Source organism: Dama dama, chromosome 20, assembly GCF_033118175.1.
Source record: "Dama dama isolate Ldn47 chromosome 20, ASM3311817v1, whole genome shotgun sequence".
Classification (NCBI taxonomy): domain Eukaryota; kingdom Metazoa; phylum Chordata; class Mammalia; order Artiodactyla; family Cervidae; genus Dama; species Dama dama.
In genome coordinates, this window is record NC_083700.1 from 59,020,169 (window position 1) to 59,032,301 (window position 12,133).

Genomic DNA, 12,133 nt, shown 5'->3' on the forward strand with positions numbered 1-12,133 from the left:
ATACTTGTGCTGTTGCTTAAGAAACTGCATCCAAGAAAAATAAAAAGAAACCTAGAAATGTGGATCAACTTTGGAATGTAGAATTGTTGTTGTTTAGTCGCTAAGTCATATCTGACTCTTTGCGACCCCATGGATGGGAGCGCACCTGGCTCCTCTGTCCTCCACTATCTTCTGGAGTTTCCTCAAATCCATATCCATTGAGTTGGTGATGCTATCTAACCATCTCATCCTCTGGCACCCACTTCTTTTGCCTTCAATCTTTCCCAACATCAGGGTCTTTTCCAGTCAGTTTTGTGCATCAGGTGGCCAAAGTATTGGAGCTTCAGCTTCAGCATCAGTCCTTCCAATGAATATTCAGGGTTGATGTCCTTTAGGAATGACTGGTTTGATCTCCTTGCAGTCCAAGGGACTCTCAAGAGTCTTTTTCAGCACCACAATTTGAAAGCATCAATTTGTCGGCACTCAGCCTTTCTTTATGGTCCAACTCTTATGTCTCCACCTGATTACTGGAAAAACCATACCTTTGACTATATGGACCTTTGTCTGCAAAATCATGTCTCTACTTTTTAATATGCTGCCTAGATTTGTCATAGTTTTCTTTCCAAAGAGCAAGCATCTTTTAATTTCATGGCTGCAGTCACTGTCCACAGTGTTTTTCGAGCCCAGGTAGAATTAGGTATTATTAAAAGTTACCCACTTAGAGGGCCAAGAACTTAACTAATTTAACATCTAGATGTGGATTAATCAGAACTATCCTTCTTTAGACTATAATTGTACCAAGATTGTCAATAACTTTTGGGTGGCTGTATCAGTTCAATCCCCTGGAAAGCAAGACATATGACAGAGTTAGAAGTGAAAGAAATTTTTGAGAGAAGACACACAAGAAAGATAAAGGTGGAGAAAGTTTGAGCAGGCAGGAAGAACCTTCTGACTGCAGCATTGATCTGACACCAGTGAATGGAAAACAAGAGGATTGGGGAGGAAGAAGTTCAGACTAGAGAAGTCCTGAGTAACACCTGTGAGGCTGATGGGGAGCCCAGAACACAAGTTGCTTGTGAGAGCGATCACACTGGGCAGAAATAGCTTCCCTCTGGTATCCCAGTCATGCGCAATCCTTGGCCAAGAGCAGTCTGGGGAGCGCCTAAACTTGGCTTGAAGTTGTAAAATCATTGATCCTATATGGGGATGCTGTCAGCTAACTGCATTCTTAGAGATTAGTTGATTCAAATGGCATATCTCCAAGTCTACCACAATGGTTGTGTGTGATAAAATTTAGTGTGACAAACATTTATTGGTTGTCAATTTTGTACAAGAACTATACTGGACACTGTTGGGGATTTTGAGAGTTGTTCATTCATTCATTCATTTATTTGCTCATCAAAACATGCACTTAACGATATTGATTGAGAGACTACCATGTCCCAAGCAGAGTTCTAAATGTGAAACGCACAAGACTTATTTAAATCTCTTAATTTCATTTAGAAACCATTGTTGAAATATGTATCTTACTTTTTCCATTCTAGTATCAAAGCTTTTGCTAGTTGCTCATTAGAATGTTGTAAAACTTTCAGATTAGAATGCCACACACACACAAACTCTTCCACATGCCTTATTTAAAAACTTCCTTAATGGGTGTAAAATTTAAAGGTCAACGATGTGGGACTAAACTACTGAAAAGAATCCTCACTAGGTGAAAATTGAATCAGCTAATCTTACTTAATGTCATGTTATGGTAACTTCACACTAGCATAATTTAGCCTTCTCCCAAGAATGCACTTGTAAAGAATATACCTGAAGTATGAAAATATTGCAGTAATGGTGGGTGGTGAAGAATGCCAAATTTTCTGAAGAGCTTTTTCTCTGATATCAAGTAGTGCTAATAAGGTTGTATTATATTTACATTTATTTTAGGATTCTAAGAAATCCTTGTTTATCAAATGTGTCTTCTTTAAATAGCAGTTTATAAAATATCTGCAGTAGCTGCTTCTGCATGCATTTTGATGTTATTATTTTCTATCTCTTTTTCACTTGGGCTGACATGGATGCTGTACAGGGCCGTTCATTTTGCACCAGCAAAGATGCCTTTACCCTATAGCCTCGGCTGCTGCATGCATCATTAGTGCAGCATGTAGTGATTTTAATGTTATTTCTAAACCTCCCTCACCTCATGCCATTATTTTAATTTAGGACCAACTGTTCAGCCATATGGAGCAGTTTGTCATTCAACATCTGTATGTACTTGCAAAATATGAATTTGTCTGTGTGCTTTATGCTTTCAAACGTGCTATATTTCATATGGAAAAGACATATCTTTTCATTTTATTAATGCTTTCATTGACTGAATCTCCCATTTATTTTTTCCCTTGAAGAGCTTAATGTTGGATCATGATGCTTTTAAAAGTCACAGTGTCAGGAAATGGACACCCATATTCTATAAGTTAGCCTCACTTGAGTCCACAGATAAACACAAAGGGCACCTTGCTGGCCATTTGTTTTTGTGTTTCACAAATTATTCATCTTCCATCCATTTGCTTCTAACCCCAAAGCACCCAGAAAACCAAATAGCATTGCAAATAGTGCTGACACTAATCTACCTCATTCCAGTCTGATTTCTTGCCTGTTTTCTGCCTTTCTAAAATTATTCAGTTGGTATTTTGCTAGAGGTGCAGGCATTGTCTCCCCGTCTGTGTGGTCTTTCAAGCAAACTGGCCCCTGATGGATTCCATGGCCCTGCTGGAGGGCATGCCTGGGCAGCCTTGTATGTACACATTGACTCCACCCATCTTCCCAATATTACTTGCCTAGAGGTGAATCTGAATCTAAGCAGAGACAATTTGATTATCTTCTGATTTTGCTGTTGTCCCCTGGACAGATCAAATTAATCATGAAGCATTGCTGGATAGTGGTTAAGAACAAGGGTCCGGCTACATTGCTATCCATTACCTAATTGTGTGATCTTGGGTAAGTTACTTCTGTATGCCTGAATTTTCTCATCTATAAAATGAGATCCAAACATTTTCAAAACTAAAACATCTTTCAAAACTATTAGGCAGCAAAACCTAACCCACCTGAACTCTTTCAGTGACAATGACATGACAGGAAGTTTTTTTTGTCTGTCTCTTGCTTTGAGTATTCACATGTTTTCCTGTAGAAATACAATGTTTATGGTTGTGGAATCTAGCCTCAAGATTTTTGGAAAGAAATGAACAAGTCATATCTATCTCAATGTTTTTGAGTATTAAATGAATTGCTGTAAAAGTGATTAGAACAGTGCTTTGTCCATTGTAAGCCCTCAATAAGTGTTAGCTCTGATTTTTACCTTGTTGACATAGGTTTCAATGCCTTGCAAGGAGCATTTTCACTAAGACAGACACCTACTAAGTGCTAGACCTGTCTTGAGCCTTGGGACCTGGTAGGTATAATTCCTCTTTTTATGTAGCTAACAATCTCCATTAACGACACAGGAAATTAAAATAAAGTGAGATAATTATTAATAGTGGAAGAATTGGGCATTAAGGGATCATAAGGTATCTAGTGACAGGTAAAGGTCTCCCTTGAAGAAGTGATGTTTGAGGTAAAACATGGAAGTTCACCAGGTGAACACAGGCAATGGAGAGTCTATATGAAGACTTAGAGGAGAGATGAAGGGTTTTGGCTCTTGATCCCTTGGTTTTTATTCTCTAATGGTTTCCAAATTAGAGGTCTCTCTAAACCACTCTTTTCTCCAGGACCAGAGCTTGAAATTGAAAGGCAAAGGAAGCAAAAGAGAATGTATCTTTCCAGTAGGCACTCTGGCAAAGAAGGAACAAATTTGTGGGTTGCCCAGACCATGCTAGTCCCACAGTCAGGGAAATCACTCCTCAGGCAGTGATGTTTGCTGGCATGCAAGAGGCCTGAAGGTCTATCCATCTCCAAGTTGGAGGAAACATTAGGAGTGGAGCAGCTGCATTCCCCACCCCTAACTCTCTGACCACTTTCTGAAGTTGCTGCTTTTAGCCATATGTTTTGACTTCCTGGGTGGTTCAGTGGTGAAGAATCCACCTGCCAATGCAGGAGACGCGGGTTTGATCCCTGGGTCAGGAAGATCCCCTGGAGAAGGAAATGGCAACCCGTTCCAGTATTCTTGCCTGGGAAATCCCATGGACCGAGGAGCCTGGTGGGCTATAGTCCATGGGGTCACAAAAGAATTGAAGGCTTATTAACTAAAACAACAAACAGTAACAGCAAGGCTAGTATATTAGGCCATCATGCTTTAAAATTCCATCAAAAGTAAGAATAAAACCTATAAACAATAGTGGCCAAGAGAGTCTCCTCTAAGTGATGTACTAGTGCAATACTTGGCAGCGAGCAAGCAGGCTGTACATGCTCTTCACCCTCCTCTTTGGGTCTTATGCATCGTATGCATCTCACCGTGCACATGTTCAGAAAGAAATGAATCATCTCAAATGCTTTGTCATTTTGTCTGCATGGGTGCTTAGCCGCTTCAGTCGTGTCCAACTCTCTGTGCCTCCACAGACCATAGCCTGCCAGGCTCCTCTGTCCATGGAATTTTCCTGGCAAGAATACTGGAGTGGGTTACTTTTTCCTGCTCTATCGGATCTTCTCTACCCAGGGATAACACTTGCATTTCCTATCATTTCCTATGTCTCCTGCATTGCAGGCAGATTCTTTTACCACTGAGCTAGTGGGGAAGCCCTATGTTGCTTTAAAGTTGAATAATTAATAATAGAATACAAAATGAAGATAGTTAACATTTTTTAACACTTTACTTTCATTTATTATATAGAACTCATATTTATTCTTAAAACCAATTTATGGGTTATCTTTGCTACTTTTAAAAATTCTTCCTGCATTATGACTTTTGGGTCATTATTACTCACTAATACATAGAAAGGAGGAAGAAAAATTGAGAAGAGAATTGATTAAAATTCACCATTTACTGCTAGTGTTGATTCTTGCATCAATCAGTCTAAGTCCTGTTTTCCACATTAAAAATATAAGAGGTTAAACTATTAGCTCAACTGCAAAGAAAAAAAAGGTATGAATTAATGTCTGATGTGCATATTTTATCAGTATTATTGTGAATAATTCATATTAAAAATTTAAAATCCCTCTTCATAATTAAGGTTTCATTATCTGTAATAACAAGGTTTTCTGGGACAATTTTTTCCACAAGCTACTTTATTACAGATGGTAGTATCTTTCCTCATTCTCCTCCCCTTCAACCCACACACCCCTGATTCCTTTTTGGTTTACATACTGTTCCCACTTCACAGTGAAAGAAGCTGGAGCAGGAAGGGATGGCACCGTGGTGCTTACACAATTCATTTGGAGAAGCTGTAGTTGATATTCTTCTATAAATAAAATGTTATTTGGAGACATTTTTTCCTAAATTGATTTTTAAACACATGTTTATTCTAAATTTGCCTTCATCAGAGAGAACTAATATCACTTCTTTAAATATGGCTGTTTTAAAGAGAAACAAATTAAATTCTTTTATCTGCTTCCAGTTCTATTATATATTTGTGCCTACGGAGAAAACTCATATCTTCTATCAGCCTTTATGTTTGAAAGTTGTTCTTTTTTCATCTTTTACTGTCATATTTACAGTCAGTTCCTTATATTAGATGAATAAAATAGGAAATGAAAATCTACTTTGGTGACTTGAAATTGGGATACTATATTTGTGATATTTACTTCTTAAGAAAACATTTCATTGGAAATTCGTGATTTGCAAAAATATTAAATGTGTCGAACTAGACAAAGTAGCTTTCTGGGATTTATACATTTTTTAGAATATCTAGGACCTTAGTTGCCCAGAATTAGATTAATCCTAGCCATTGTTTTGTGATACTCTCTCATTACTGGTCCACATACTGGCCCGCTTTTATTAAATAGTGTTCTTAAGTTGCTGTACCATTTGTGAACCCAACACCCAAATCAAGGATTTTGGCAATAACCTGTTATCTTATCAAATGACTCCCTTCCTATCCCCCTGGTCCTTCATGTCTCAGGTAACCATTTTCTGGAATTCAGTATTCCTCAGTCCCTTGTTTTGTTTTTTTAATATGATCTTGTTATATCTATGTGTACTCCTCATAAGTATTTTTAAAATTTAACTATTTTACTTATATAAAAAGTTTCACTTTGCATGTTGACTGGTATGTATTTTTTAAAAACTTAACCATTAATAATTAAGATGCTCTGTATTGTGTGCCCTTTTATTTCATTCAACTGCTGTATAAAAGTCTAAGGGAATGAGCCTATGACTATTTATTTATTCACTTTCTCACTGATGTAGGGTTAGGTTTTCTTCAGGTGTCTACAATTGTGACCAGTTGTTTGAACATTCTTGTACATGCACTTGCCTTTAACCTATGAGAGATTTTCTCTCAGGAATAAACTTGCTGGGTCATAGGATATGCATTTTCAACTTTAGCAGTTAATGCCCAGCTAATATTTTCCAGTTTGTACTCCCGCCAGTTTTGTTTGAGATACTATAGATCCATATTTCTCCTATACTTGGTATTGTCAGACTGAATTTTTGTCAACTAAATGGATAGAAAATGATATCTAATTATAGTCTCAATTTTTATTCATTATGTTTATTGGGCATATTTTCTTCTTTTGTGAATTATGTATTTTTGTCCATTTTTTTTGTTAATTTGTTGGTGTGTATATTAACAATTGGTTAGGCATTCATTATACATTCCAGATACTATTATTTGGTTAGATGTATATGTTTTGAATGTATTTTCCCAGCCTGTAACTTGATCTTTTATTTCCTTTAAGGTATCTTTTGATGGCCAGATTTCTTAATTTTAGTATAATCAAAATCTATTAATATTTTATATTCTATACATTTTTGTTACTTAAGTAATCTTTTTCTAACCCATGAAAAAAGATATTCACTAATACTTTCCACTAAGATATTTAATGGCTTATTTTTTAAACTTTAAGCCTTAATCACTATAAAGTTGAGTTTTGTGGAATGAGTAATGATTTCACCTTCAGCTATTTTTTTCATGAATATTGCTATTTTAAAAAAATCTGTTTATTGATTTACTTTAAATTTAACTTAAATTTAATTTTTAAATTTAATGTCTTCTTATCCTAATCGTTAGACTTGCCACTTATGTCATATACCAAAGTTTCATAAATACTGGATCTATCTCTGGACTTTTCATTCTGTACTGTCTTTTAGTGAATGAGTGAGTTAGTATGTGTGTGTGTAGTCATATTTGAGTTAAATATATTCATCTTTGAATTTTAGACACATACTTACACACCTAGATTTTTAAATATTTTGGTTTTTGCACTAGGTTTTGGACATAGTGAAAACAAGTATCCGTGCAGTTCTTCCACGTATCTGGAAGGTACCTGATGTTGAGGAAGTAAATTTGTATAGAATTTTCAACCGAGTTTTTAATCGCTTACTCTGGAGTCATGGCCAAGGTCTGTGGAACTGTTTTTGTGATTCAGGGTGAGTTTTAAGTTATTTTCTATTACTGTCATTTTTTACATCTTTTACTATTTAATTCTAAAGATAACCCAATAAAATGGCTGAATTTCTTTACTCTCTTAAAATGTGGTTTTGTAACTGCATGTAAGTTTCAGTGCTTAACTATAATTTATAATATTTAAGCTGATGTAGATGAGATGATGGCTGTGAACACAATAGCACCTAACTAATTTGAATTCAGTGGAGTGAAAGTATTCTTAATGAAGAAACTCAATTACATCAGTATCCTTATGGTTCTTCTGCTGTTTCCTTTATGTAACCATCTTCCAAAATCATGGCTACACTCCTGCTCCTTTCCAGACTTTCAGTCCTGTCAAAGCTGTTGTGACTCACTGTCATTTTGTCTTCAAGGTATCTAAAGCCAAGCATTCCATCAGTTCAGTTCAGTTCAGTTCAGTCGCTCAGTTGTGTCCGACTCTTTGCGACTCCATGAATTGTAGCACGCCAGGCCTCCCTGTCCATCACCAACTCCCGGAGTTTACTCAAACTCATGCCCATCGAGTCGGTGATGCCATCCAGCCATCTCATCCTCTGTCATCCCCTTCTCCTCCTGCCCCCAATCCCTCCCAGCATCAGGGTCTTTTCCAGTGAGTCAACTCTTCACATGAGGTGGCCAAAGTACTGGAGTTTCAGCTTTAGCATCACTCCTTCCAATGAACACCAGGACTGATCTCCTTTAGGATGGACTGGTTGGATCTCCTTGCAGTCCAAGGAACTCTCAAGAGTCTTCTCCAACACCACAGTTCAAAAACATCAATTCTTCGGCACTCAGCTTTCTTCACAGTCCAACTCTCACATCCGTATATGACCATGGGAAAAACCATAGCCTTGACTAGACGGACCTTTGTTGGCAAAGTAATGTCTCTGCTTTTTAACATGCTATCTAAGTTGGTCATAACTTTCCTTCCAAGGAGTAAGCATCTTTTAATTTCATGGCTGCAATCACCATCTGCAGTGATTTTGGAGCCCCCCAAAAATAAAGTCTGACAGTGTTTCCACTGTCTCCCATCTATTTCCCATGAGGTGATGGGACCAGATGCCATGATCTTAGTTTTCTGAAAGTTGAGCTTCAAGCCAACTTTTCCACTCTCCTCTCTCACTTTCATCAAGAGGCTCTTTAGCTCCTCTTCACCTCTGCCGTAAGGGTGGTGTCCTCTGCACATGTGAGGTTACTCCACACCTCCCTTTTGTTCGGAACTGCCTTCCCTTCTGGACCCCCCAAACCCCGCTGTCACTCTCCCAGTCATACAGGCTTGGTGTCTCAGGTGCATCCATGTCCTTTTTCTCCTTCATTGTCTTTTCAGCCATGGGCTAAATCTTGTTAGTTTTTCTATCACATCCCCACTGTAGCTACTGTGGTTTATTTTTCATTTTTCTTAACAGTTCTCAATTATTTAATTCAAGATTGTTCTTCATTGTTCCTAACAATTATCTAGTATTTACTTGATAATTTAAATACTTTTGGAGATACAATGCTGAATTTGATACAGCCCCTGTCCTCAAGAGGCTTCCTGGGGTAGCTAAAATGGTAAAGAATCTGCCAGCAATGCGGGAGATCTGGGTTCGATCCCTGGGTCGGGAAGATCCCCTGGAGAAGGAAATGGCAACCTACTCCAGTATTCATGCCTGGAGAATCCCATGGACAGAGGAGCCTGATAGGCTACAGTCCATGGGGTCACAAAGAGTCGGACATGACTGAGCTACTAACGCTGCCCTCAAGAAACTTAAAAACGATAATAGCTAATACTATACCACTTATTATGTGCCAGGCATTGTTCTAAGCACTGTGCATGTACTAAGTGATTTAGCCCACATAACATCACTTTGAAGCAGGTTTTATGATTATCTTCATTTTAGAGATAAGGAAACTGAGGCAGAGGTAGGTACTAAGGACCTAGTGCAACTGAGATTTGAACTCAAGCAGCCTGGCCCCAGTCTTCATTCTGTTAATCAATAAACTCTGCTGTCTCTAATAGACAAAATAAGATACATGAAAAGTCATGATTATGAAAGAGACAGAAAGTATTGTAGGATTTCAGATATGATGAGCCTTTAAGGGAGAAAGGCTAAGTGAAATTTATAAATTCCTAGGCATTTTTGCCTCTAGTTTTTTGTTTCCCTTATCCATCCTAATGTCACAGTCATTTCCTAAAATCTGTAATGATTTCCTTCATTTATTGTTAATGTCTAGATTTCTTCTTTAAAGATACAAGACTCTCTAATATGCTAAATCTCTTATTATTTTTCCTGTCATCTTTCTCATTACTCTCCTACTTAAACTCTGCTCCCCCCAAACAAATTATTTTTCAAATATCTTAAAAATTTTCTTTTTTATTTCTTCCAATTATTAATGTCAATGAGTGTCTGATTGGACTGCCTTCTACAAACCCATTTATCCAATCCCCTCTCCATTGTTTGACTCCTATGTAAAGATCCAGACTATGTCTTTTTTGGGTAAAATCTTGACAGACTTTCTAGTCTGAAATGATCTGAATGTCCTCTGTTTAAATATTCACATCATCTAGTACTGAATCATTTATACCATTTGTAGATTTACTCTCACCACCATAATTTTCCTCAGCTATTATTCACCAGCAGGGAGAATCCATAAGGTGCTCTGGATTGTGATGAAATCTGAGAATAGTCTCAGTTATAAATTATTTCTACTGAGACTTAAGTAAAACATTTGAACTGCACTCCATGACCCTTAGTTGCTGACTATCACAGAATTTCTCTTAATCTTAAATCATAATTAGAGTTTTTTCTTTCTGTTTGTTGATCCACTGGTTGGAATGTTGAACATGAATTTCAGCTTCTCTTCATGAATGGAAGACAGTGAGATAGTCAGCTATTGAAATGGGTGCTAGTGACTCTATTTTGGTAATTTACTTTGACTCCATTCAGAATCCTTTCTTCTTGTACCTGGAACAGTACTCCACTCACATTTCTCTGGTGGTGTCTGTTACTACTGGTAATGATAATGAAAGTAAATAACATTTTTTGAAGGATTACTAAGTGTCTGATACTGTTTTATATGTTAAATATTTTTATAATTGCCACTACAATATTTTGAGTAAACTATTATTATTATTCTCATTGTATAGATGAAAAAATTGCAGCATAAAGTATATAACTTACCCACATTTTCATAGTGAGCCTGCATTTAAACTCAGGTTGTGTGAGTCAAGAGTCCAAGTTCTTAACTCTGTGCTTTATTCACTCTTCTCAAAGCAGCATTGCCAGTGGTTGCCAAGCTTACTAAGTTGCAAGCCCTGAAGCACTAGCCAAATCCTCAACCCATCAAACTGAGCAGATGGAGCAGGAGTAGCTCTGTATTCAATTTGACCTCCTCTCTCTAACCATTTCCTTAAAAACTTGGTGGTTTGTAGAGATGAGTTTTACACCAGATTTATTTTATACCTTTACAATTGACATTCCTTGGGTTCCTTAATTTGATGAACTCAGATAATGCTTTGTGTGTGTTTGGTTGGCGCTTTGAATCCAGGAGAGTTCTACTTTTTCTTTGAATCATGTCCAGTCAATGTATACTTCTTTAACCTTTGATCTAACAACCTAGTGGTCTAGGTAAAAAATCTACTCTTAGCTTAGTTCTAAAGGAATGATTTTAATAAAAGGTGCAGCTTTCACAGTTAGGTATAAAACTCTTGGAAAAAATATAATCCAAATAACTCTGAGCCACCTTGCTTCCTGCCACGGCCTGTCTCAACTCCCAATAATAAAACAAAATGAATAAGCTATTTGCTGTTCATATCCCAAAACATCAAATAATAATGTGGATGTTTGTCATTGGCTTTCTGACAATTGGCCCAGGGGTTTTGCTGAGGCACTGAATAGAAAACATGCTCATCCTTTTCTCTTGCTCTTTCAGGCTGCTGAAGCCCATGCCCAGGGACTCTTTTAATGACATGCAGCCTCCTGGGAGTGCTATTCAGAATGATGCTCCACGTTCTGAATGTGTCCTCTCCAAGGGAAAAACTCTTGCAATTTTCATAAATAAAATTATCCACCACGTTTTACTGAGATAGGGCAAGCCTGGGTGCTATGGGATTTAAACTTGGGCCATAGAGCTCACAACAGGTGTCCAAGGGAAGTAACATTGGATCTTAGAGTTGCAGGAGGAGGAAGAAGAGGAGGCAGGGGCCTATGGGAGAAGGAATGTATTATTTGGAAAAACCCTGTCTTCACTCAAAATCCTGGTATGTAAACCTCAGAGAAAAGAATTTAGTTTAGACCCTTTAGTGAAAGACATTTCTTATGGAAATTCATCATAGAAATGCTTTCTATTTTTATTTGTTTTATTTTTTAACAGTCTTGGGCGAAGAAATTATAGAAATACTAAGGCAAGGGTCTGCTTCTAGGCTGAATTATATGCCTATGTGAATATGTATGCATATCATTATGTGCTACTTATTAATAAAATGATGTGACTCTTACTGTTCTCTATCACTTTAGTTGGATGTTGTCTTGTTAGTACTTTTCAGCTCATTAATCTTTCTGAGCTGATTATCCAATTGGTGAAGTCCAGATTTTTTTTTTTTTTACTTTCTTCTTTCTGCTACTAACTTTCGGCCCTCAATCATTCATTAGGGC

The 12,133-nt window shown here is 37.3% G+C and overlaps 1 protein-coding gene across 6 annotated transcripts in view; it reads left to right on the forward strand.

Annotated features, from left to right (window-relative positions):
* The window catches only part of TTLL7 (tubulin tyrosine ligase like 7), a 165,812-nt gene that overhangs the window by 128,797 nt on the left and 24,882 nt on the right, over window positions 1-12,133 (forward strand). For all 6 annotated transcript variants that reach the window (XM_061121538.1, XM_061121540.1, XM_061121535.1 and 3 more), the window contains exon 19: window positions 7,323-7,483. In XM_061121538.1, the coding sequence (XP_060977521.1) occupies window positions 7,323-7,483 (161 nt within the window). The remainder of the gene's footprint in view (window positions 1-7,322; window positions 7,484-12,133) is intronic.